Below are 27,610 nucleotides of genomic sequence, written 5' to 3'. Positions count from 1 at the left end.
TTGCTTAAACCAGGAGTTTGAGGCTGCAGTGATCTATAATTGTGCCACTCTACTCCAGCCTGGGAAACAGAGCAAGATCCTGTCTTTAAAAAAATAAAATAAAATAAAAATAAGGATAAATTTTAAAATGAATAAAGGAATTAATAGCTACCAAGTGTTAGAATTGTCTGACAAAACATTTAAAGTCATCATCTTAAAAATGCTTCAACATGCAAATGTGAACATACTTGAGACAAATGAAAAAAAATAAGTCTCAGCATATAAAGAAGAACCAACGGGAATTTAGGATGGAAATAATAATTGAAATAAGAACCCAATGGAGGGGCTCAAAAGAAAGATGGCAGGAACAGAGGAAAGAATCAGTGACCTGGAAGATACAACAACAGAAATTCCCAAATCTGAACATCAGAGGGAAAACAGACTAAACAAGTAAATGAATAAATAAATAAGCAAACAGAACCCCAGGGTCCTCTGGGACTATAACAAAAGATGTAACATTCATATAATCATAGTCCCAGAAGGAGATGAGAAGGACGGTGGCAATGATAATGTGCTTTGAGAAATAATGGCTGAAAACTTCCCAAATTTGGCAACAGACCTAAACCTACAGAATCAAGAAACTATTAATCAAACAGGATAAGCCCCCAAATATACATCAAAACACATAATAATTAAGCTCCTGAAAATGAAAGACAAAAAAATCTTGAAAGTACCAGAGAAAAACACCTTACCATAATGAGAATGATAGCAGATTTCTCATAGAAAACACAGAGACAAGAAGAAAATGGCATTATATTTTTCAGATGCTGAAAGAAAAGAACTGTCAGCCCAGACTTGTACACTCAGTGAAAATGTCTACATGGAATAAAGGGAAATCAGTACATTCTCAGACGAACTTATACAGAACTGTGTGCTGAAAGCTACAACATGCTGATGAAATAAATCAAAGATGTAAATAAATGGAGAATGTTTATGGATCGGAAGTCTCAACAGAGTAAATACGTCAATTCTTCCCAAATTAATGTACAGATTTAATGCAATTTTCATCAAAATATCAGCAAGACATATAGACAAGACTTTTCTATAATTTATATGGAAAGGTGAAGACACTAGAATAACTCAAATAATTTTGAGAAAAAAGAGAATAAAATGGGAGAAATCAACCTACCCAATTAAAAAACTACTATATATTAATAGCTACAGTAATCAAGACTGGTATTGGTGGAGGAATAAACACATAAATCAATAGAACAGAACAGAGAGCCAAGAAATAGAAACAGAACCACACAAATATTCTCAAGTGATTTTTGACAAAGGTACAAAATTAGTTTAATAGAGGACGGAAAGTATTTTCAACAAATGGCGCTGGCACAATTGGACGTCTCATGCAAAAAACTGAACCACAACCTCAACCTCATGCCTTGTAAAAAATTAACTCAAAATGGTCCACAGACCATTACATTGAAAACGTAAACTACAAAACTTATAGAAAAACACATTAGAGGAAATCTTCAGGAACCACAGCTAAGCAAAGAGTTCTTAGACTTGTGACTAAAAACATGATCTATGAAAAGGAAATACAATGAATTGGATCCCATCAAAAGGAAAAATTTTGTTTTGTGAAAGACCCTGTTAAGAGGTTAAAAAGATAAGGAGAAAATATTTGCCAGCCACATATCTAACAAAGGACTAGTATTTAGAATAAAGAGCTCTCAAAACTCAACAGTAAAAACTAGACAATCCAATGAGAAAATGGGCAAATGACATGAGAAAACATTTTATCAAATAGATTATACAGATGGCAGTACATCTGCATGTGAAAAGATGTTCAATATTACTAGCCATCAGAGAAATGCACATCAAAACCACAATGAGATATCACTGCACAGTCATCAGAATGGCTAAAATAAAAGACAGTGGCAACACCAAATGCTGATGAACACTACAGAGAAACTGTATCACTTATACATTTCTGGTGGGAATGAAAATGATACAACCATTTTGGAAGAGTATGACAGTTTCTTATAATACTAAACATATAACTACCATATATTTGAGTCATTGAACTTCAGGATATTTATCCCGGAGAACCTAAAACTTATTTGCCCACAAAAAACCCTGAACATGAATGTTTATAGCAGCTTTATTCATAATAGCTCAAAGCTGGAAACAACCAGATATCCTTTGATGGGTGAATGAGCAACCAACTGTGGAATACTATGCAGCAGTAAAAAGGAATGCACTAGTGCTATTCCCATCAACTTGGATGAGTCTGCAGAGAATTATGTGAAGTGAAAGAAGTCAGCCCCAAAAGGTTACTAACTGTATGACATTATATAACATACCGGAAATGACACAATTATAGAAATGGAGAACAGATTGGTGGTTGCCAGGGGTTAGTAATGGGGGAGGTGAGAGGAAAGGGGATGTGGCTACAGAAGGAACTCTCCTGTACTTGATTGTCTTTATGTCAATATGTTGGCTGTGATATTTTACTAGTTTTGCAATATGCTACCATTGGAGGAAATTGAGTAAAGTACATGCAGGATTGCCTGTATTATTTCCCACAACTGAGTGTTCCTAAAAGGCTTAATGTAAGAAAACTCACACTGGCTGGGCATCGTGGCTCATGCCCGTAATCCCAGCACTTTGGGAGGCGAGGCAGGTGGATCAGGAGGTCAAGAGATCGAGACCATCCTGGCCAACGTGGTGAAACCCTGTCTCTACTAAAAATACAAAAATTAGTTTGGCATGGTGGTGCATGCCTGTAGTCCCAGCTACTCAGGAGGCTGAGGCAGAAGAATTGGTTGAACCCGGGAGGCGGAGGTTGCAGTGAGCCGTGATCGCACCACTGCACTCCAGCCTGGCAACAGAGAAAGACTCTCATCTCTAAAAAAAAATAAATAAATAAATAAAAAGAAAGAAAAATAAGAAAGAAAACTCCTACTTATCCCTTGGCCCCACTCCCAGATTCCCAGCCACTCTTGTTTAAAGGTCCCCAAGTGATCCAGTATGCAACCAGGATTTTAAAAATCACTAGTCTAGGCCAGTGATTCCTCATTAAAATGGCTCAGGATATCTGAGGTAGGGCCAGAGATTCTGCATCTCTAACAAGCTCCCAGGTGATGCCCATGCTGTTGGCCCACCAACTTCACTTGGAATAGCAAAAGCTTCTACACTGCAGTTACATCCAGGTTGGGTTCATAAGGATTATCAGAGCAACTGTGAAATATATGGTACACTGGGATCCAGCTTAGTGGATTCAGTAGGATCCAGTAGGTCTGGACTGGTACCAATAACTGTGTTTTTTAATAGCTCCTCCGGTGAATGTGCTGCCCAGCCAGGCTTGGGATCCAGCAGCAAGCTGCGTCTTGCTCCCAGATTCCTCTGTGTATGAGCTCACCTTAGCACCCAAGGCTAATAATGGAATTCAAAATTATTGTCTGCATGCGCAGTACTTTCACTGTCTTAGACCTGGGTCAGGCCCTGGGACTTGGTCTCTCTCATCTGCCCCTAAACCTACCCAGTGGGCTTCAGCCAGTGTCACCTCCCTAGATCCGGTATCTCCTGTCCGTCATTGGCCTTCTAGAGGCCAGCTGTCTACTCCATTTGTTCATCATTTGGAGGCTGCGTTGTTCCAAGGTCAAGTTTGCTCTCATCTGGGATACTGCAACAGCCCCCTAACTGGCCAGCCTGCTTCTAATCTCACCCCCTCCAGTCCCCACCCATGTCAACTGCAGGCAATCTTTCTAAATCCACATTTCTCTCCTTCAGTTACTTATTCCCATTACAATTTTTGCTGATCTATGTCTTTCCTATACCACCATTTACTTTATATATAAGTGCATTTACTTTATATATAAGTGGATCCACTTTTTTTTATTTAACTTTATTTCACTACCACGTATCAAAAACCAGTTATCATTTTTTTGTTACCTACAGAACTTTCCATAGGCATAAATGACAATAGAACAATGTGATTTAATTCTAGCCAGACATTGTGAGAAAGGCTCTGCTTTGTTAAAGAGTAACCTTAGCAAGATAAGATGTGTGTTAACGACCTACCAGCACCAAATTGAGATTCTCTTGGAGGTAATCAGAAGGACTGAAATATACAAATAAGACTTGAAAATCAGTGTCACTCAAAATTAATTAATGGTACATCTCTGTACCATTTAGAGTCACTTCAGGTAACACCCAAGATGTGGTAAACACTGTTTTAAATATATTGTTTTGTTCCTAAATGCCTTGAAGGAAAAGTTTAAACTCCTTAGGCTGTTGGTATGCCATTTCCTTCACGTTTTGACCCACTGCACTCCAGTAAAAATGAGCTCGCTGTCCCCAAACACCCCAGGTTCTTTCCGTTTTTGGGGGCTCTACACACGGTATTCCCTTTTCAGGGAAGAGGATGTATCTTGCAGACTGGCACTTCATTTATGTTTACTATTGTCTACTTATGGGCCTATTTCAGAGCCCAAGTGAAACAAAGTAGGTGAGAAGAATGAAAAGGAGAAAGCAGATGTGGAAAGGTTGACAAAGATAGGAAGAAAAAGGAAGGGAGGGAGGCAGAGGGAAGGAAAATATCGATGAACTTCTATTTATTCTACAAAGCCCATCTTAAGTGTTCCTTCTTTTTTAAAGCTTTCCTGTATCCTTTAGCCATATCTAAGCATTTCTTCTTCTGGGTTCCCACAGTATTGTTTCCGTATCTCTATTAAGGCATTTAACACTATGTTCCTTTTTTTTTTGAGATAGAGTCTCACTCTGTTGCCCAGGCTGGAGTGCAGTGGCACAATCTCGTTTCACTGCAACCTCCACCTCCTGGGTTCAAGCGATTCTCCTGCCTCAGCCTCCCGAGTAGCTGGGACTAGAAGTGCATGCCACTGCACCTGGCTAATTTTTCTTTTTTTTTTTTTTTAGTAGAGATGGGGTTTCACCATGTTGGCCAGGCTGATCTCAAACTCCTGACCTCAGTAATCCACTCACCTCAGCCTCTCAAAGTGCTGAGATTACAGGAGTGAGCCACCGTGCCTGGCCCACTACATTCTATAGAATGAATTCAGGTATCCTTCACTTATACTTGGATCCCTACAAGGGGAGGGGCACTGTGATATTCATTTGTATTTCCAGCACCTAGCCCAGTGGCTTTCAAACTTGGCTGCATACTGGAATCATAAACAGAGCTTTAAAAAAATACTGATGCCAAGGACTCACCATTCCTGGACTTGATTCTGATGTAACTGGTCTGGGGTGTAACTGGATTTCAGGACTAAAAAAAAATTTGTTAGAGACAGGTTCTTGTTCTGTTGCCCAGGCTAGAGTGCAGTGGCACAATCATAGCTCAATGTGACCTTGAACTCCTGGCCTCAAGCAATTTTCCTGCCTTGGCCTCCCAAAGCACTAGGATTACAGGCATCAGCCACTGTGCCTGGCCTGGATTTTTAAAAACTCTCCACATGGTTCCAGTGCAACCAATACTGTGAACCAGTTTCCTAACCAAAGCTGAATTATAGTAGGAGGAGTTCAGTAAGTGATGAATGAGTAAGTAGAGGAATCTGCCTCTAATGCACCACAGTTCTGACCCAACATGACCACATTCAGAGTTTCATGTTATGCTAATTCATTAATATATTCGGGAACTATTAATTAAACAATAATGTGGTACGAGGTATTATGCTAGGCCAAGCCACTAGAGATAGAAATGTGAATAAGATTCCCAATTCTCCCCTTGTTTCTGGTATGCCTTAGGGATGGCTGGGGCCTGTCCTAGTTCATCCAAGAATGTTCTGTCCTGCTAGTTAATTGGGCCAGCTCCAACAGCAATCATTTCCCTAGTGACTGATAGCAAATCTTACTTCTGGCTGCCTCCTTGGGCAAGTGCCAGCTAAGGACAGACTCTATTCACTCTCAGAGAGAGGAAGTTCCTAGTGGGTGTGGGCAAGTCAAGAAATCACACAAAAAGTGGTCTTATCTTGATTTCTCCAAGCACTGCAGAAGTGAAAGGGAGATGCTCAAGTGTAGACTGAAGTCCTGTGCAGCTCAGACAAACCTCCTTCTGGGTGTGTATTTACATAAAGAAAATATAAGGTCAGGCATGGTGGCTCACACCTGTAATCCCAGCACTTTGGGAGGCAGAGGTGGGCAGATCACCTGAGGTCAGGAGTTCAAGACCAGCCTCTCTCGCTCTGTAGCCCAGGTTGGAGTGCAATGGCACCATCTTGGCTCACTGCAACCTCTGCATTCAAGTGATTCTCGTGCCTCAGCCTCCTGACTAGCTGGGATTACAGGTGCCCACCAAGACACCCGGCTATTTTTTGTATTTTTAGTAGAGACAGGGTTTCACCATGTTGGCCAGGCTGGTCTCCAACTTCCAACCTCAAGTGATTCAGCCACCTTAGCCTCCCGAAGCGCTGGGATTACAGGCATAAGTCACCGCACACGGCCTCATGGTACCACATTCAAAAGAAATTCAAGTCCAATATCTAGAAAATAAAACGATACGGAAAAGTAACTTCGATCCTTACTGAAGACTTTCAAAGAGGCAAAACCGTCACAAAGAACTTCTTTTCCCATCTGTCACCCCACAAAGCTAGCTACAGCGTCACCTGCTCATCCTCAAATCTCCCTGCCCAGGCTCTCAAAAATTCAGCTTGCCTTGGTTCCTCTTTAATTTCTTTTTCCCTTCTCTCACCCACTCTTAAATCTTTCTGATTTATTGAAGAGTATCATGTAATTTCTAATATAAATCAACTTAGCGGGGGCGGGACGCCGGACGCCATCGCGTCGCTACCGGCCGGCTGCGGTCTGCCCGGGTCTGCAGCCGTGTCCTCGCCGCCCTCCCTCGCCTACGCCTCCCGGTCCCTCGCCTTGTCCCGGCGGCGGCGGTTCGGGGGATGAGGAGGCGGTGGCGCGCGGAGACGATGCTCCGAAGCTGAGAAGACGCCGGCACACGGCGCTACTGCCAAGCGCAGCGCCCACCCGCGCGATGGCTCAGGCCGCCGACCCGGCTGGCGGCGGGGAGCCGCGGGCTGAGGCGGTGGGCGACCAGCGGCCGCGGGAGCCCAGGGCAGCCGGCGGTGATGCCGGGGGCTCGCAGGACGCACTCAGCCTGGAGGAGATCCTGCGGCTCTACAACCTGCCCATCAACGATAAGCAGGCACGGGCCGTGTGCTACCATGCTGCGGCTCCCTATGCGCCGCCGCCAGCCCGGCCGCCGCGTGCGCTCGGCTGCGCAGATCCGCGTCTGGAGGGACGGCGCCATCACCCTGGCGCCCGCGGCTGACGACGCGGGAGAGTCGCCTCCCGTTGCGGGTAAATTGGGATATTTACAATGTACGGAAACAGAGGTCATTGAATCTTTGGGAATTATTATTTATAAAGCACTGGACTATGGTTTGAAGGAGAATGAAGAAAGAGAATAAGCCCTCCCCTAGAGCAGCTCATCGATCACATGGCCAACACGGTAGAAGCTGACGGTAGCAACGATGAGGGCTATGAGGCTGCAGAAGAAGGCCTGGAAGATGAAGAAGATGAAAAGAGAAAAATCTCAGCTATTCGGTCATATAGAGATGTCATGAAGTTGTGTGCTGCTCATCTCCCTACTGAATCAGACACACCAAATCATTATCAGGCAGTATGCCACGCCCTGTTTGCAGAAACAATGGAGCTCCATACATTTCTGACCAAAATTAAGAATGCAAAGGAGAATCTTAAGAAGATTCAAGAAATGGAAAAGAGTGATGAATCTAGCACAGACCTGGAAGAGCTGAAAAATGCCGACTGGGCACGATTCTGGGTACAGGTGATGAGAGATTTGAGGAATAGGGTAAAACTTAAGAAGGTCCAAGAGCGGCAGCACAATCCTTTGCCCATTGAATATCAGCTTACCCCTTACGAGATGCTAATGGATGACATTCGCTGCAAAAGATATACTTTGCGAAAAGTGATGGTGAATGGTGATATTCCCCCTCGATTAAAAAAGAGTGCTCATGAAATCATCCTCGACTTCATCAAATCCAGACCTCCTTTAAATCCAGCCTCAGCCAGAAAACTGAAACCAACCCCACCACGGCCACGGAGCCTCCATGAAAGAATATTAGAAGAAATTAAAGCAGAAAGAAAGCTGTGGCCTGTCTCACCAGAGGAGATTAGATGTAGCAGATTAGCAATGCAGCCACTTAGCATGTCTTACAGTTTTGACTTGTCAGGTTAAAAAAAACAAAAAACACTTTCACAACTGAAGTGGGTTTTGTGGTTTCTGTGAAATACATTTCATTCATCTGCTTGTTCAAACATGTTAAAAAAGAAAATGGAAAGGCTTCCTCTAAGCTCTGGTCAGTACAATAAAACCATTCTGCTTATTTGAAAACAATATACGTTAAAAAGATATAAGACTACAATAAACCTGTTTTCTTCCAAGGAATTATGGAAGAACCATCAAACTATACTCACGGTTCTAGAAGATGGTGCCCATCTTATGGCAGCTGTCACTCTCCAGGCTCTTCTAGAGCAATGAAGTTAAAGCCCACAGCAGAACCTTTGCCCTAAGAGAATAGAAAAAGCTTTATAGAAACAAAATTCTGACAAACCTACTTCCTGTTCTCTAAAGCATTCAGTTATTTAAGTAACTAAACTTAAAATGGTTATCTACTTCAAATGACTACTGCACCTCAGTTGATGGGCAAGAGTTGTCTTTTATATCTTTGTGTTCAGTGGATAGAGCCTAGTCATGAATGACTTTGAATGTGGATTAAGATTATAAAAATACAAGAGCATTGTAATAGCTTTGGTTGTAATATATAATTATGTGCCTCAGGTTTGTAGTACAAGTTTAGACCCTTCTGTTAAACAGATAGCAATTAATAGTGAAATGACTAAATTTCATCTATAAAATTAATCCCCCCCCCTTTTTCTTTTCTTTTTTCTTTTTTTTTTGAGACAGAGTCTCGCTCTGTCAACCAGGCTGGAGAGCAGTGGTGCCATCTCAGCTCACTGCAACCTCTGCCTCCCAGGTTCAGGCGATTCTCCTGCCTCAGCCTCCCAAATAGCTGGGACTACAGGCATGTGCCACCACGCCCCACTAATTTTTGTATTTTTTAGTAGAGACGGGGTTTCCCCAAGTTGGCCAGGATGGTCTCCATCTCTTGAGCTTATGATCTGCCCGCCTCAGCCTCCCAAAGTGCTGGGATTACAGGCATGAGCCACTTCGCCCGGCCAAATTAACCCTCTTTTTAAATCAAAACTTTAAATATATATGAATGAATTTTCTTTAATTTATTTATTTTAGAAAATAAAGGTGGTTTCACCATGTTGCCCAAGCTGGTCTTGAACTCCTGGGCTTAAGCAATCCACCAATATTGGCCACCCAAAGTGCTAGGAATACACACCACCTCACCCAGCCAGGTGAATTTTCAAAGCCAACTTAATCCCAATAAAATATTTTGTATTTTAGAGCTTTTAATTTTAGAAGCTACTGTTTTAAATATAAAATGAGATGAGATGTTGGCACAAGTATTTTCTTTTAAATGCCATGGAGTGCCTCTTAAGATGCAAAGAATTGTTGGCATACCTTACATACAAATTCATATTTAAAGAGTTCTGGTATACTCTGTATATGAATGTTTACTGAGTATCTTCAGCTACAAAGCTAGTTTCCAGCTGTTTTTTAAATCTTCTGCTTATTTGTGTATGTCTCAGGCATGACTATAATATTTTACAATCATTTACTTACTATTTTGACTGACCACTGAAGAGCTTTTTCTATTTTCTTTATTCATTTGGCAATTTTAATTTTTTCAGCCATTTGCAAAGTGACCTTGTAAAAAATTTGGTCTGGAAAATAAATTCAGAAGCATATGTCACTACTAAAGGTGGCAGTATACATTACAAATACTCTATCTCTTTTGAATATCTACAGAAGATGCCCTCATCAGTTGGACTGTAATAAGGAAGGGAGTGGTTGGCTGCCTAAACACATTGACCATTGGCTAATCCAAATTAGGCACACATTGCTGATCTTGACAGTATGCATGCTCACACACCTCGTATATAGGTGTGTTGTGTGTTCTTGCAGTCTACGCAATGGGAAGAAAGCTCTTGGTACTTAAATTCCTTGATGTAAAAGGGTAGCAGAGAATTTTTATCTGGTTTCACTGCTTATTGTTTGCTATAATTTATTTCATGTCTTCATGTACTTTGTGACTTCCTAATGTATCTAGTATTTCCTTCCTTTTTCAGAAGACTTTTGGCAAAAAAATTAAGTTACCACAATGAAAATAAATAAATGAGAAACTAAACAGCTCCTTAAAGCATTTTGACAAGGTCTAACATTAAAGGATTTGTCAGTTTAAGGGCATCTTAGGAAGAAATCTTCCTAGGAATCCAGGGTAGACTGAACGGATGTGTCTTGTAGCAGACACTAGTGCTCTGCTTGAATTGTCGAACATTAAATTTTCTTTTCTTTCTTTTTTTTCTTTTTGAGATGAAGTCTCACTCTGTTGCCCAGGCTGGAGTGCAGTGGTGTGATCTCGACTCACTGCAATCTCCACCTCCCACGTTCAAGCGATTCTCCCACCTCACCTCCTGAGTAGCTGGGATTATAGGCATGAGCCACCATGCCAGCCAATTTGGTATTTTTAATAGAGATGTGGTTTCACTATGTTGGCCAAACTGGTCTCGAATGCTTCACCTTGTGATCCCTGCCAGCCTTGGCCTCCCAAAGTGCTGGGATTACAGGCATGAGCCACCACATCTGGCCTATTTATTTATTTTAAATTGTGGTAAAATACCTACAGCATAACACTTACCATTTTAACCATTTTATATGTACAGTTCAATGACACTAACTACATTCGCAACCACGCAAGTAGCAACCACCATGCACTCATCACTACCACCCATCTCCAGAATTCTTATAATAATCCATTAATTCATGTGTTAGGTTTGTATGGTTTTCTGGAGTCACTGCCCCCTGAGGTATTTAGGCATAAGAATATGAGTGTATAAGAAAATTTAGGCCAGGTGCAGTGGCTCATGCCTGTAATCCCAGCACTTTGGGAGGCTGAGGTGGGTGGATCACAAGGTCAGGAGTTTGAGACCAGCCTGGCCAACATGGTGAAGCCCCGTCTCTACTAAAAATTCAAAAAATTAGCCAGGCATGGTGGTGGGTGCCTGCAATCCCAGCTACTTGGGAGGCTGAGGCAGGAGAATTGCTTAATCTCAGAAAGCAGAGGTTTCAGTGGGCTGAGATCCAGCCATTGCACTCCAGCCTGGGCGACAAGAGTGAAACTCCATCTCAAAAAATAAATAAATAAGTAGGACCAAGATGTCTCAGCCCAAGAAAAGAAAGCTTGAGTCGGGGGGCGGCGGCGAAGGAGGGGAGGGTACTGAAGAGGAAGATGGCGCGGAGCAGGAGGCGGCCCTGGAGCGACCCCGGAGGACTAAGCGGGAGCGGGACTAGCTGCACAACGAGTGCTACTCGGACGTTTCGGTCCACGAGGAGATGATCGCAGACTGTGTCCGCACCGATGCCTACCGCCTGGGCATCCTGCGGAACTGGGCAGCACTGCGAGGCAAGACGGTACTGGACATGGGAGCGGGCACCGGCATTCTGAGCATCTTCTGTGTCCAGGCCGGCGCTCGGCGCGTGTACGCGGTAGAGGCCAGCGCCATCTGGCAACAGGCCCGGGAGGTGGCGCAGTTCAACGGGCTGGAGGACCGGGTGCACGGTGGAGACTGTGGAGTTGCCGGAGCAGGTGGATGCCATCGTGAGCGAGTGGATGGGCTACGGACTCCTGCACGAGTCCATGCTGAGCTCCGTCCTCCACGCGCGAACCAAGTGGCTGAAGGAAGGCGGTCTTCTCCTGCCGGCCTCCGCCGAGCTCTTCATTGCCCCCATCAGCGACCAGATGCTGGAATGGCTCCTGGGCTTCTGGAGTCAGGTGAAGCAGCACTATGGTGTGGACATGAGCTGCCTGGAGGGCTTCGCCACGCGCTGCCTCATGGGCCACTCGGAGATCGTGGTGCAGGGACAGTCCGGCGAGGACGTGCTGGCCCGGCCGCAGCGCTTTGCTCAGCTAGAGCTCTCCCGCGCTGGCCTGGAGCAGGAGCTGGAGGCCGGAGTGGGCGGGCGCTTCTGCTGCAGCCGCTATGGCTCGGCGCCCATGCACGGCTTTGCCATCTGATGTCACTTCCTTTTAGCCATTCCTCAATCTCACTGGGCAGGGTTAATTTACTTCCTTCTCTAGCGCTTTGCTGAACTCTGCGCAGACCTCAATTACAACCCTTATAAAGCTGGGCTGTGGCTAGGTATGGTGGCTCATGCCTGTAATCCCAGCACCTTGGGAGGCCAAGGCAGGCAGATTGCCTGAGTTCAGGAGTTCGATACCAGCCTGGGCAACATGGCAAAAACCCTGTCTCTACTAAAAATACAAAAAATTATCTGGGTGTGGTGATGCGCACCTCTAATCTCAGCACTTGGGAGGCTGAGGCACGAGAATTGCTTGAACCTGGGAAGCAGAGTTTGCAGTGAGCTCAGATCGTGCCACTGCACTCCAGCCTGAGCAACAGAGCAAGACTCTGTCTCAAAAATAAATAAATAAATAAAGCTAGGTTATAATCCTTTAATTACTGATGAGACTTTTTTCACTAGACTGTGGGTATCACATGTGGGTTGGAGTCATCTCTGTGTCCTCAGAGCCAAGAACTCAGGAGGCACTTAATGAAGTTACTGAATGCTCCAGAAATATGTTCCCATCACTGGGTGCTCCAAAGAGGCATTCACCTGTCCCCTCCTCCCTGATCATCCCTCGGGGATACTTGGAATGCCTGCCAGATCAGAGTTTCAGAGATCTGCCCTGGCAGTCACCTGACTAGGCCTACATATCCTCCCATGTCTGGCCAGCCTTTTAGAGAGCAGTCTGTCCCTCTCTCTGACTCCAGCTAGCCCTGGTTCTCGCACAGTCAAAAATAAAAGGAGTTAAAAGAAGCCAAGCGATTAGACAAGGAAAGGAAATGAAGGCATCCAGACTTGAAAGAAAGAAGTAAAACTATCTTTTTGCAGACGACACGGTCTTATTTGTAGAAACTCCTAGGGAAACTACAAGAAAACTTTTAGAACTCAAAAATGAGTTCCAGGGGCCCAAGTCCTCAGTTTGGCCTTGGAGGGGCCCCTCTGTCTTCTGGCCCTGCTCCCCCTTTCCTGCGGCACTTCCCAGCTCTCAGCGCCGCAGGTAGAGCACCCACTTCCACGCTGCCTACTTTCCCCTCTCTGCTACCTGCCTGGGCAGAGCCTTTGGAGTGCTTCTGTCTCATCCTCACCTCATTCCTAAAGTCCTTAAATAAGGGGCATATTTATTGAGGCTAAGAGTTGGACCTGCGTTATCTCATTCAATCCCCACAGCAATCCTCAGAAGTAGGAACTGTAATTATTGTACATCTCTCCAGTCAAGCACGCTCTTAGATCAACAGCAAGTGACAAATATGCCTGTGTGCCTAATGTGTGCCCTGCAGACTGTCAAGGGCCAGACAGACCCAGTCCTCTGCCTAGAAGGGGAACAGATAGGCAGACAGGCAACGACAACACTGCGGGACAGGTGCTGCAGCAGGAAAGTGGGGACTGTGAGAGCACTGGGGAGGCAGCTCACTCTGCTCAGGACAGGAAAGGCTTCCTGGAGGACGCATTGTCAAAAGCAGGGCCTGAAGGGAGAGCGGGCATTAGCTGGGTAAGGAGATAGTGGGGCACTGCAGGCAGAGGGAACAGCATGCGAAAAGGCCCTCTGGTGAGGGAAAGTGAGGCAGCTCTTGGGACTGGCAGTGTGCTTCATAAGTAACCAAGACCTCTGAGCCAAGGAAATTTGCTCAGATCCTGGGGTCACCACTAATGGAAAATACAACCATAGGCAAACTGCTTAACCTCTCTGTCCCTGAACTATTTCACCTGTAATATAGAGATTAGACGCTTGTAATCCCAGCACTTTGGGAGGCCAAGGCAGGTGGATCACTTGAGTCCAGGAGTTTAAGACAAGTCTGGCCAACATGGCAAAACCCTGTCTCTACTAAAAAAAGATACAAAAATTAGCTGGATGCGGTGGCACCCACCTGTAATTCCAGCAACTCGGGAGGATGAAGTATGAGAATTGCTTGAACCCAGGAGGCAGAGGTTGCAGTGAACTGAGATGGTGTCACTGCACTCCAGCTTGACTGATGGAGTAATACTCTGTCTCAGAAAAAAAAAAAATACACAAAAAAAGGGGGCGGGGGCAGGGGCCGGGGCCGGGGGCGGACTCGGCGCTCCTCTCTACTAGGCAGGGGTCGGCCCTCGGGAAGCTCAGGCCTGGCCCAGGCCTTGCCTCTGCTCCTGCCGCGGAGCCTGCCGCCTAGGTCCTCCTGCAGCCAACGCTTCGGCTAGCTGCCTTCCCTGGGCGCCCTGTCCTGGAGCCATGGGGCCCACCCAGCCCCTGCCTGCCCCAATGTCCCAGCCCACCGCCTGCTGACCTCGGCTGCCGGGGGACCCCCCCACACACACCCCCTCGCCAGCCTCAGCAGCCAGAGACCCTGGGTGAGACCCTGGGCCCGACGCCCAGCCCAGGGCAGCCTCCCACGCCCCCCTGCCCCCGCCGCCTCCCCCTCCCCCACCCCTTCCTCCTCCTCCCAGGACTGGACCAGGGAAGCCACTGTGGCCAGTGGGGGGACCCCTGCGCCCTCAACTCTCGCCCGCTGCCCCTAGGAGTCCACGGGCCAGCCGGGGGCCCCCCCCTAGGCCTGGCGGGACCAGGATGCTGCCCCGTCACCTCCCCTGCAGCCCCACACCACACCACCACCCACCCGAACACCCAGTCTGACTGGAGACAGCCAGATGCCCTCTGACCCTGGGCCCGAGGCGGGCAGTGGCTGGCCGGGCCTCCTCATGTCCTGCCTGAAGGGTCCCCATGTCATCCTCAAGATGGAGGCCATGAAGATCGTCCATCCCGAAAAGTTCCCTGAGCTGCCGGCTGCCCCCTGCTTCCCGCCTGCTCCCCGGCCCACCCCGACTCTGGCACCCAAGCGTGCCTGGCCCTCAGACACAGAGATCATTGTCAACCAGGCATGTGGGGGGGACATGCCCGCCTTGGAAGGGGCGCCCCACACCCCGCCGCTGCCACGGCGGCCACGTAAGGGGAGCGCGGAGCTGGGCTTTCCCTGCGTGGCCCCCGAGGACGAGGTCATTGTCAATCAGTACGTGATTCGGCCTGGCCCCTCGGCCTCGGCAGCTCCTTCGGCAGCAGTGGGTGAGCCCCTGGAGTGCCCCACCTGCAGGCACACGTACAACGTGACCCAGCGGCGGCCCCGCGTGCTGTCCTGCCTGCACTCCGTGTGTGAGCAGTGCCTGCAGATTCTCTACGAGTCTTGCCCCAAGTACAAGTTCATCTCCTGCCCCACCTGCCGCCGAGAGACTGTGCTCTTCACCGACTACGGCCTGGCCGCGCTGGCTGTCAACACGTCCATCCTGAGCCGCCTGCTGCCTGAGGCGCTGACAGCCCCGTCCGCGGGTCAGTGGGGGGGCCGAGCCCGAGGGCAGCTGCTCCAGACCTTCCGGCAGTACTGTGGGGCCGCCTGCACCTGCCACGTGCGGAACCCGCTGTCCGCCTGCTCCATCAGGTAGTAGCGCCTGCCGGCCCGCCACTGCCGGCCCACCACTGCCCGCTTAGCCTCGCTCGCCGCTTCTTCAGAGACCCGGCCCTGCCCTGCCGCCTGCTGACCCTTCCTTCCCCACCATGACTTCCGGCCCCACCCCAAGCGGCATTGTCGTTGCAGCCAACTTTGCCATTAAAACTCTTTGCCAAAGTTTAAAAAAAAACTTTTTTTTTTAACCATTCCGTTTTTTAAATTCTTAAATTCTTGACATTACAGAACTAAACTGAAATTTATTAACATTCCACTCTTACATTTCTTATCGACAAACAAGAAATAAAATTCATGAGCCAAAAAACCCAAAACAAAACTAAAAACAGGGAAAAGCTTATAAAACTAAATATGAATCCCAGCATTAACAGCTGAACAGAGAATGTGATTTTTAAATTCTTAGCAGATGATAAAGTTGTGTAGAAACTGAACACTTAGAAATTATTTAAAACCTGGAATCGTGTGTGTGTGTGTGTGTGTGTGTGTGTGTGTGGAGAGAAAGAGAGACTACAATACACAGGGTAGTCTGGGGTTCAAAAAAGGTCACTTCCATAAAGCTTTCACCACATTGTACATTCTTAACTATTGTAATTATCTTCTTATGGTTATTATGAAGATGGTCAGCTCAGTCAGCCCTTTTCTTTTAAATCCAGATAGAGTCTCACTCTATCACTCAGGCTGGCAGGAGTGCAGTGATGCAATCATAGCTCACTGTAGCCTTGAACTCCTGGGCTCAAGTGGTTCTCCTGCCTCAGCCTCCCAAAGCTCTGGGATTATTGCCCAGTCTTCATTAGGGATTTTGACAGGAAGTCCTCACTCTCCTTTCTCCATCTCAGAGAATGGCCCTACCATCTACCTGCATCTCTAATCCAGAAACCAGGCAAAAACAGACATTCAATGAATAGCAGTGATTATTATAATAATAAGAGCTGGGTCTCTCAGTCATTCACTTGCTACTGTCATTTTGTCCCTTCATTAAATAAAATCCTAGCAGCAGAAAAATGGAAATGATATAGATCAGAGGGAGAGAATGTTTAGAGCATGGGGAACTGGAATGTGGGGGGAAAGGGGATGGAAACTGGTTTGGGTGTGCTTTTGTGGGGAAGGGCAGACACTCAGGGGAAGGAGCAGGCACTGTGGGCCCGAACTCCTCGACGGGCAAGGTAGGCGGTGTGCCAGGACAGGACATATGAAGATGCAAACAGCAAACTGCAGCTGTTAGGACCTCACAGCTTTGCAGAAGTGGAGCCTGAACCCTCCACTTCCTCCATGCTAAAACTAGTGAAAGGAGGTAGTTGACTGAGGGCACTGGGGAGTAATGAGGGCCCAGGGAGAACCGGGCAACTGAGTCTTCAGCTAAATGGTAGAATAAATGATGCCGAAAGACAAGCAGAGTCGGGAGCAGCCCCTGAATTTCCCAGGTGGGGAGAGAATGGAGTTGAGAGACACACTGGCAATTACCAGCTAATAAAAAAAGGCCAAGCAGGAATTCCCAATCACAGACCTGCCAAATGTGGTCCTTCCTCAGTTCCCAAGAGTTAATGCTGAAGGGTTACAAGCAGTGTGCAGACAGCAAAGGAGCCTTCAATGAGCTGTCTTTTCCCTTAAATTAGTTTTGTGGATGTATGCCCTGACCCCAGAATGTAACCATGTACTGTAATACTTTTAAAGATGGTCTTTAAAAGGCACGTTTACAGTGATGACCAGTGATTACAATTGTGAAGTCATACTTTCCAGAAATGATTACTAAATTGAATTGTATTTCTTTACCTATTTTTTATTGAATTCATTGAGTGACTGCTATAAACATCCAAACTGGCACTGAGGTCATTTTCAGATCAATGTGCCTTTCTCAGACAATATCTTTTGTTTAAAACAAAATATTTATAGAGCATCCTATAATATAAAAGGCTTCGTATGGCCCCTTTTCTGGGGGATAATTTTAGGGGGAGAAACATCTTTGCCTATAGATGCCAGGCACTGTACCAGGCACTGAGGTTCTAGAACTGGGCAAAACATCCAGGGTGCTGCCCCTCAGGAAGCTCACAGTCTAGGAGAGAAGTCAAACACAAGGGAGCATTATAAATGGAAAGAAATCAAGGGCAGTTATAGGAACATAAAAAAGGGTATTCTAACTCAATGCTGCTCAAATTTAACATGCTCATGAATCACCGGGGAATCTTGTTAAATTTCAGATTCCAGTTGAATAGGGCTGGGGCCAGCCTGAGATTCTGCATTTTTAACGAGCTGCCAGGTGATCCTGATGCTGCTGGTCTGTATGCCACACTTGAAGTAGCTGAACAGCTATGTATGATTGGGGACATAATATCCTGTGACAGCATCACACACAGTTTCCAAAAGGCAGCTTCTCCAATATTTCATATGCGCTAGATGACTCAATAAATGGCTTAAGGATTAGCTTCACCATCAGTAGGGCACCTCTCATGTGCTAGGTGAATAAACAGGCAGACCTCTATCCTAATGGAGTGAGCAGCTGAAGAGGGGTAGACAAGTAAAAATCAAGGATAATCACTTGAACCTGGGAGGCAGAGGTTGCTGTGAGCAGAGATCATGTCACTACACTCCAGCCTGGGCAACAGAGCAAACCACATGGCAGATATGCCTTCATATGGTTCCAGCTGGAAGCACAGTTGGCTTTCAAAGCCAGCGCTGAGACTGTCCTGCTAACCCCAGGCACAGCTCTTTATGGCTTCCCCTCATGTTGGCACTTTGGGTTTGATTTACAAGGGACTAAGAGGAAAAGGAATCTTTTCAAAAGGAAAACAACTTTGCAGAAGCTGTCTGTTTTCCAAGGAACCACTTTTGACGATGTTTTGCTCTTCTTGGTTACGGGTAACAAGAGGATGCAGGATCTGAGATTCTGCTTAAAAGGAAAATGTCCTGGAGAGATGTCAAACTGACCTCTCAAAGGTTTCAGCTGAATGCGTGATGTTGATGGGAAATCTATTTCAGTCTCTCTAAGAGGGAGGGTAGTGCTTCTCTTGCTAGGATGTCTCTGGGGAATCTGGAGCACCCTGAAGTATGGTATGCATAGAAATGTTGGTAAGCACAGTTATGATTTTTTCAGTATCTCACAAAGAAACTGTTGTTTTAAGGATTATGCATCAAATTTAAGGTATATTAGAAAAAAAACATATCAAACTGGTAATTTCACAGCTTTTATTGCTCAGATGAGGCTTACATTAAAAAGTGAGCTGACTTTATTTTTTATTTTGAGACAGAATCTTGCTCTGTAGCCCAGGCTGGAGTGCAATGGCATGATCTTGGCTCACTGCAAACTCTGCCTCCTGGTTCAAGCCATTCTCCTGCCTCAGCCTCCCAAGTAGCTGGGATTACAAGCACCCACCACCACACCCAGCTAATTTTTTGTATTTTTAGTAGAGATGGGGTTTCAACATGTTGGCCAGGCTGGTCTGAAACTCCTGACCTCTGGTGATCCACCCCCTCGGCCTCCCAAAGTGCTGGGATTACAGGCGTGAGCCACCACACCCAGCTGTGAGCTGACTTCAAAAGTTATTAAATAAATAATAATGCAGTTGCTAAAGGGGGCAAAAGTTGTGAAATGTATGTAGTGTTGAGATGAAGCGTGGGTAAGTGTCTGGCACAGAGTCTGAGACGGGGTGGGAGCCAAAGGTGATACCACTATTTAATGAGTGCCTTTGTTATCTCTAATCCTGACAACAAGCAGGGTGGGAATTGTTGTTCCTATTTCACTGTGGAGAAAACTAGTCTTGGAGAAATGAAAGAACTTGCTCAAATGCATACAGTCAGAAGGTGCCCTAGGTCTGTTTGCTGTCAGTTCCCTGACTCTTTAACTACATTGTACTGCCCTTAACAAGAAAGCACCCTCTCTCTCTTCTAGAAAAAAACAGGTGTCCTTCATACAAGCATCTCATAAAGGACCCAGGTCTGGGGCACAGCCCATTTCATCCCTGGGAGAGATGAACCCAAGACAGCAAGGTCTAGCTCTGATGAATGAAGGGACAGAGAACTACAAGAAGACTGGGTTCCATCTAGGATGGGAGGGAGGCCTGTTGACTGCCCATCTTATCTGCTTAGATGATACTTGGAGATCTGACTTAATTGTTGCAAATGCTCTATGTAAAATTTTTTTTAGAGACAGAGTCTTGCTACATTGCCCAAGCTGGTCTCAAACTCCTGGGCTCAAGTGATCCTCCTGCCTCAGCCTCCTGAATAGCTGGGACTGAAAGTGATTACTCTTACTGAACAAACGAACAAAAACAAGTGCCTGTGACTAGAATGTCCACAACAGCCCTATTTTTCATCACCCCAAACAGGACAGCCTGCACCTACCTCAATAGCAGATGCATATGTTTGTGTATATTTACACTGTGGAATATGATACAGCAATGAGAAAGAATGAACTACAGCTATACACAACAGCATGGATGGCTATCACAAACATAATTAGAGTTAAAAGAAAAAAAAAGCCAGTGCAAAAGCAGGCAAAAGCAATCTATGTTGTTAAAAATCAGGATAGTGGCTGCCCTGGAATGGGGCATGAGGAGGCTTCAGGGTGCTAGTCATGTTCTCTTTCTTCATGAGGACGCTGGTTACACAGGTGTGTTCAACTGATAAAAATTCACCCAACTGTGCATTTGACATGTGTATGCTTTTTTTTTTTGAGATGGAATTTCTTTCTTGTTGCCCAGGCTGGAGTGCAATGGTGCGATCTTGGCTCACTGCAACCTCCACCTCCCGGATTCAAGTGATTCTCCTGCCTCAGCCTCCTGAGTAGCTGGGATTACAGGCACGTGCCACCATGCCCAGCTAATTTTGCATTTTTAGTAGAGATGGGATTTCACCATGTTGGTCAGGCTGGTCTTGAACTCCTCACCTCAGGTGATCCACCCACCTTGGCCTCCCAAAGTGCTAGGATTACAGGCATGAGCCACCGTGCCTAGCCATGTATGCTTTTATGTATACTATATTTCAATAAAAAGTAATTACTACTATCACTGCTACTAATAAAGGTCCATGGATAGGTGACTGATCACACCCAATGGACAATGTCTCGGCAGTGGGAGTCAGGATGAAACCCAAAGGGATGGGATCTCAAACCACTTCCATCTTTGTCCACCATAGTCTTTTAAACAGGCTTCTTTTGCCCATAAGAAGAGTCTAGCACTGCACTCAATTCAACAAGGTCAGGGGCCATGCTACTCCCAGAGGGATGTTTGGAAATTCATGAGGTCATTTTTGTGGTCCTAGGGACCAGGGTTGCTATAGTATTTAACAGGCTGGGCCAGGAATGCTCAGGGGCTCCCACATTTCTTGGGTGAAGAACTATCTCCCAACACGCCAACTGTGCTCTTGTGAGGAAAGGCCTGAGTTAAGCCATGAGGATCGGCTGGACTTATATACTTAATTCCTCTAGTTAGTTAGCAATGATGTGATAACTGAGTCTGAGGCTGTCTCCATGCAGCCCCCAGGGTCTGGGGACTTTGACACTGACTATCTTTCCTATAGAAAGAGCACAGTTGGGTGGGAGATGCTTATGAAGATCAAGCAGTTGCTCAGAATTACAGATTCTCTACTTGGCTTCTGTAGCCACTCAGGCAAGTTAAGAGATATGGTTTCCCAAACCGATCCCATCTTCAGCCTTCCACTAACACCTGAAGTTCCTGGAATCTTGTTCTTTGGTGCTATGGGAAGGGGTGGAAGCGGGTCTTTGACCTCTCCTTTTCCACCAGACATTTCCTTTGCTAAGGACCTTGCAGGTGTGTTGAGAAACTAACATGGCTCATGCTTGACATGTGACAATCAAGGAGTTGCTCATGGCTCCCCACTCCTTTCTGTGCACTGCAGGTTTCAGTAGCAGGATATGTTGACTACAAGTGTACACCCCGTTACAGATAATTAGGTCCTGGTCAGCACAGTTGGACATGTCAACATTCTAATTTCTTAAGTGTTCCCAAACTTTGATTCCCTAAGCAAGACAAAGCAACTGAGGAGGGAGGAAGTATTGCTCAGGATGCCATATTCCAAGACCAAGAAGGTTGCTGGCCACTGGGCCAGGGGTGGAGGCTTCGTGGTGCTGAACAAGGGATGAAAGGGCATGAACTCTGAACTCTTCCTCCCACACGGTGGCTGGCCCGATACCTTGTCCTCAGGAGACTTGAACAAGAAGCTCAGTCAGTGGCCTTGGAGGCACCATGTGTGGCAAACACTGAGACCCAAGTGTGGACCAGGAAGGAGGATCTTCCTGTCTCACTTAGAGGCCAGGAGGGTTTCTGGAGCCACAAGTTCAGAGTGACTGGCTGCTCAACGTGAGCAGAGTTCACTGCAGTCTCAACCTCCGGGTTCAAGTGATCCTCCCACAGCCTCCCCAGTAGCTGGGACCACAAGGTGCACCCAGCTAATTAAATTGTTTTTCCCTAAAGACAGGGTCTCACTATGTTGCTCAGGCTGGTCTTCAACCCCTGAGCTCAAACCATCCTCCTGCCTTGGCCTCCAGAAGTGTTGGGATTACAGGCATGAGCCACTGCGCTTGGACTAGTCAGTGTTCTTTGGGTACTTACATTCCCCCTTTGGACTTTTTGGGCTGGGACAGCTGATTGAGGGCAGGTCTAGGGATTCCTGGGTCCCGGACTAAACATCATTCTGATGTCAGCAAAAATGAAACGGGAAGGCCCCTGGGGTGCTGGGATTGGGAGCCATTCACCCCAGGTGAGGAAGGAGCCTTGAGGAATGGGAGAGAACCCAAGTTAGTGCCCCCTGCCCACCCTGAGGGTCAGCCCCATGCAGGGCGGACCAATGCGCCTTGGGGTATCTGTAACCAAAGATGGTTCCTGATAAATGACCGTTTCTTGCAAATCTTGTAGTAGCATTGGAAAGGTGGCAGGTGGGTGGCAGATACTCTGCTGCTTTGTGCCCTCCCTGCGTAGGACAGGGCTGTGCACACCCCAGTTTGTGTGGAATGCAGTCATGTGGTCCTCGCCGTTACTCAGAAAAACTGAAAGGAAAAGAGACCTTAGTCTTTTCCTTTCTCTTTCTTTATTTCATTTTTTTTTTTTTTTTTTTGAGACAGAGTTTTATTCTTGTTGTTCAAGCTGGAGTGAAATAACGCAATCTTGGTTCACTGCAACCTCTGCCCCACAGGTTCAAGTGATTCTCCTGCGTCAGCCTCCCAAGTAGCTGGGATTACAGGCACGTGCCACCATGCCCAGCTAATTTTTTGTATTTTTGGTAGAGATGGGGTTTCACCATGTTGGCCAGGCTGTTTTTGAACTCCTGACCTCTGGTAATCTACCTGCCTCAGCCTCCCAAAGTGCTAGGATTACAGGCATGAGCCACCGCACCCGGTCTTCTTTGTTTTCTTTTCTCTGTCACTCAGGCTTGAGTGCAGGGACACTATCTCAGCTCATTTCTGCCTTGACCTCTGGGGATCATGTGATTCTCCTGCCTCAGCCTTCCCAGTAGCCAGGACCACAGGCGTGCACCACCACACCCAGCTAATTTTTTGTATTTTTAGTAGATGCTGGGTTTTGCCATGTTGCCCAGGCTGATCTTGGACTTCTGGGCTCAAGCAGTCTGCCTGCCTCAGCCTCTGAGAGTGCTTGAATTACAGGCCTGAGCCATTGCACCCAGCGGTCTTCTCATTGTTCTGCCATCAGCAGCCACTTTGTGTGACTCCCCAGCCCCCTCAGCTTCCACTGTTTTCCATCACATGCAGAATAAAACCCAAAGGCTGGCTCCCAGCTGCCCTCCTAACCTTGTTTCTTATCACTCTTCCACTGGCTCCTCCTGGACCAACTTCACTCCTTGCTGACCTCAAAATCACCCTGCACTTGGCTGTGGGAGGAACGTAGTCATCACTGTTCCCAGAGTGCCACCGGGGGGCTGACGCCCACGCTCCCTACAGGCCTCTGCTCCAACACCACCTCCCTAGGAGGACTCAGCCAGCACCACGTGAAGTACCCATTCTGTGAAACACACTAAATATTTTCAGTCACTTCTGCTTTTAATTTTTCTAGCAGTTACTCAAAAACTCTAAACATGAGTAAGCCCCCTACTTCTGGATTTACAATTTCATGGAAGTTGAGGAATTAGCTCACTTTTACCACGCCCTGGCTGCACTCATTGTAACCGTTTCTCACCTCCTGTGTGAACTTCATTAGAGGTCACCTTTATAACTCTGTACCTGTCTTCTCAGCTCTGTTTTGGGAGCCATCATGGGGAAATGACATCCATGTACCACTCATGAGTCCCATAGCCACTGACAGCTTATCCGACGAGATCGGGCGCATTCAGGGTGGTATGGCCGAGACCCCACTGGCAGCTTTCCATGGCCTTGGCCCACCTATCCTCCAAATTCTGTCAGCTCTCACTTGTTTAAATTGTTTTATTTTTATATCTTCTATAAATACAATTAAGTTTTTCATGCTTTCTGTGCTGATTCAGGAAAGTAAAATAAGTAAAACAAATAACTAGCATTTAGGCTAATATCATTATGCAACCTCCCCGCTATGGATCCAAGACCTAAGATTGGACACAATGAATCCATACCAGCCCTGCGTCAAACCACTTCCTGTGAAAATGGGTGTTTAGATTTATCATCCGTTCTATGTTTAAAGTCGTGCCTCATGTTACTTGGTCTCATATTTGGTCTGACTTTCTAGCACAGATCTGTTGTGCTAGAATATGTAATTGGCTTACTTACACGTTTGACATAACAGGCATATGGATTTCCTCTCATTACTAAGAGTCCTAATTGTAGCCTCTTAGCTTAATTATAACATATTGAACACAAAATCCACTTTCTCTGTGAAATCTCTCTTTGTGGGGCTCCTTGGATTCTTTTTCTAAGAAAGAAAGGATGAAAGAAAGAGGGAAGAAAGAGAGACAGAAAGGAAGAATGAAAAAAGAAAAACTTAGATCAGCTTCTTTTCCCCCTCCCTTCTCTTCCCTTCCCTTCCCTTTACTTTTTCTCTTTCCTTTTCTTTACTTTCCATTTCCTTTATTTCCTTTCTTTTCTTTTCTTTTTCTCTCTTCTTCCTTTCCTTTTCTTTTTTTCTCTCCGTTCCTTTCCTTTTTCCTTTCTCCTTTCCTTTCCCTTTTTTTCCCTTTCTCCTTTCTCCCTTCCCTCCCCTCCCCTCCCATTTCCTTCTTCCCTTCCCTTCCCTTTCTTTCCAGGATGTCACTCTGTAACTCAGGCTGGAGTCCAGTGGTGCCATCTCAGCTCACTGCAACCTCTGCCTCCCAGGCTGAAGTCATCCTCCCACCTCAGCCTCCTGAGTAGCTGGGTTTACAGGTGTGCACCACCACAGCCAGTTAATTTTTACATTTTTTTTTGTAGAGAAAGGACAGATGAATGGGAGCTGCTGGGTGTGGGAGCACTGGACTGGGAATCAGACTCGGAGTATAATCCAAATGGCCCAAGAGCCCACAGCTCGCAGCTGCCCCATGGGTTTCCGTGGCAACCTCAAATCAGACTCTGCTCCTTAGTTGGCCAACACCTATTAAGAGGAAGCCAGACTTTTCCACTTCAGGCGATGGTATTGGTGGTGGCACTTCCAGGGGGGACACAGCAGCTTAGCAGAAGGACAGATTCAGAGGGGCTCTTGGGGAGCTCAAGCGGGGCCCACAGAGACCTTCTTTCTGGGGTTCCAAACTGGCATTTAGAGGGAGATTCAGTACTCACACCTGGTGTGTTTCAGAATATTCAGGAGACCAGAGAGACCAATGGGCGAAACAGGAGGATTTTATTAAGGTGGCCACTGGCTCAGCAGATTAGCATCCCAAGATTGAGCAAAGGAGAAAGATGGCATCCACTGTCAGGTTTCAATGTTCCTGGACCTCAGGGCCTTCGTCCTCTGCAATCTAAATGCAGAGACATTTGACATGGACATGTTTTGCAAAATGCAATACGTTCTTATTGACTCTGGTCACCCTGCTGTGCACGAGAGCCAAAACCTCTTCCTCCTGTCTAGACTTTGGTCCTTTGACCGACACCCCCCATTCCCTCCCTCTGCCACTCTCTGGCCCCGGGTCACCATCCATCTACTGGCTACTTGAGTGGGGTCAACTTGTTCAGATCATCACTTCTGGGGCATCACATGGAATTAGTCTCTCTGAGGTGGTGGAGATGCTGAGTAGTGGGATTTCCTCATTTCATGGTGCACAAATCTCTCTAATCCTCACACTGCACCCCATGAATGTACAAGCATGATTTGCCAATTAAAACAATACTAATAAAGACAGCGTAAATATAGTAAAATGCAAGAAGTGCGGCTTCACCGCCCCACCTACCTGATTTTATCAGCCGCCCAACTATGTTGAGCAGCTTCTTCTCTTGGGTGGGCATAGGCAGCAGCATCTCATTAGTATTGAAATGCATCTTCTGGCAGCCCTGCGGCAGCCCCGCCTTCTTGTTGGCTGGGCCAACACAGCCTCGGGCTGCCTAGCTTGGAGGACACTGGCTTCCTGTGATGATTGTTGAGCCAGGGTTCTCTGGGTGGTGCTCTGGGTGGAGGAGGCGGCCATGAGGTCATGCTGGAGGGCTTGTTGAGCCAAAGTTTCTGAATCTTCACTGCCCTTGGAGCACTTGATGGAGGCTGCAGCCACTAGGTCACGCTGGAGGGCTTGCTGAGCCAAGGTTTCTAAATCCTCACCACTGCCGATGGAGCTCCCGATGGAGGAGGCCACGCTGTCACGCTGGAGGACTTGGTGAGATGAGGTTTCTAAATCCCCACCACTGCCGATGGAGCTCCCGATGGAGGAGGCCACGCGGTCAGGCTGGAGGGCTTGGAGGGCTTGGTGAGACAAGGTTTCTAAATCCCCACCACTGCCGTTGGAGCTCCAAATGGAGGCAGCCACAGGGTCATGCTGGAGGCCTTGCTGAGCCAAGGTTTCTAAATCTCCACAATTGCTGATGGAGCGCTCGATGGTCGGGGAGGCCACGGGGGCATACTGGGGGTCTGGATTAAAACTCTCTGCCTTCCTCTTCAGGCCGGCAGGTGAACTGGAAACTTGAGTGGATGGAGAACAGGTGCGATCCCCAGGACTGTAGTGTGTTAGTGGATTGCTTTTTTTTCCTATCTAAAATAAGGTAGGTGGCCATGGGATAATTGAATAAGTTTTCTTCAATTGCCTTGGAGACGCTCTCAGCCTGAAATCCCATGGCCACCAAGAGCTGGATCATTTCAGGGTTCGGGTGGTTCGGGATTTGCTCTTCATAAGTTGTCAGAGGCAACTCCTGGCCGTCATTTACCCACGGGTCCCCCATTATTTCCTCGACTGTGGGCCGCTCCCTGGGGTCTGGTGTCAGCAGCTTTTTCATTAGGCTTTTAAGGCCTTCTGAAAAGGAGGATGGGCACGTGTACTTTCCAGATTTAATTTTTTCTTGGAGGCCCATAGGACTCACTGAGAGGAAGGGCAGAGACTTGGACACCATCTGGTACAAAGTGACGCCTAGGCTCCAAACATCCATGGCGGGGCATTGGTAGCCGTGGCCCAGGATGACTTCTGGGGCCATGTAGAAGGAGGTGCCACAACATGTTGTCAGCTTCTGCCCCTCATCGTAAGTTATTGCTGAGCCAAAGTCTGCAATTTTTACATTTCCTTCACCGTCCAACAGGATGTTTGCCGGCTTCAGGTCTCTATGTGCTATGCGTTTTCTATGGCAGTACTGCATCGCCGACAGCATCTGCTGGAACATAGCCCTGGCCTCCTTCTCTGTGACGAGCTTGCGGGACAGCCACTTGTGCAGATTTCCTCCTGACGCGTACTCCATTATGAAATGGCACACATCTGTGGTGTCGATAACTTCATATAACTGTATTATATTGGGGTGGTGCACACACTTCAAAATTCTCATCTCTCTCTGGCTAATCATGATGCAGGAGCCAGTTTTCCGGATGATTTTCACGGCCACCTGCGTCCCAGTCAGCAAGTGCTGGGCCAGCTT

At 46.9% G+C, this 27,610-nt stretch overlaps 2 protein-coding genes and 2 pseudogenes across 2 annotated transcripts in view; 3 read left to right on the top strand and 1 right to left on the bottom strand.

The window, feature by feature from the left end:
• The window catches only part of LOC105730666 (histamine H1 receptor), a 40,400-nt gene extending 26,176 nt beyond the window's left edge, over positions 1–14,224 (bottom strand). Inside the window, 2 exon segments of the mRNA XM_064362016.1 lie at positions 8,452–8,543; positions 14,098–14,224. The gene's annotated coding sequence lies outside the window, so the exon portion shown is untranslated.
• On the top strand, positions 6,986–8,535 carry LOC105730683 (protein spire homolog 1-like; annotated as a pseudogene).
• Positions 11,288–12,182, top strand: LOC105730675 (protein arginine N-methyltransferase 6-like; annotated as a pseudogene).
• Positions 14,225–14,854: 630 nt separating the features above from the next.
• LOC105731328 (RING finger protein 208-like) lies at positions 14,855–15,640 on the top strand. Its single transcript, XM_012473022.3, has one exon. It carries the CDS (start codon positions 14,855–14,857, stop codon positions 15,638–15,640), a length of 786 nt encoding a protein of 261 aa, XP_012328445.3.
• Positions 15,641–27,610: the final 11,970 nt, after the last annotated feature.

Source organism: Aotus nancymaae, unplaced genomic scaffold (assembly GCF_030222135.1).
Source record: "Aotus nancymaae isolate 86718 unplaced genomic scaffold, 86718_ANA_hifiasm-v0.15.2.pri h1tg000046l, whole genome shotgun sequence".
Taxonomy (NCBI): Eukaryota; Metazoa; Chordata; class Mammalia; order Primates; family Aotidae; genus Aotus; species Aotus nancymaae.
This window is presented reverse-complemented; position numbering and strand designations above follow the sequence as displayed.

Coding starts and splice junctions, on each gene's coding strand:
- LOC105731328 (XM_012473022.3), top strand. CDS start 14,855: ATGCCCTCTGACCCTGGGCCCGAGGCGGGCAGTGGCTGGCCGGGCCTC.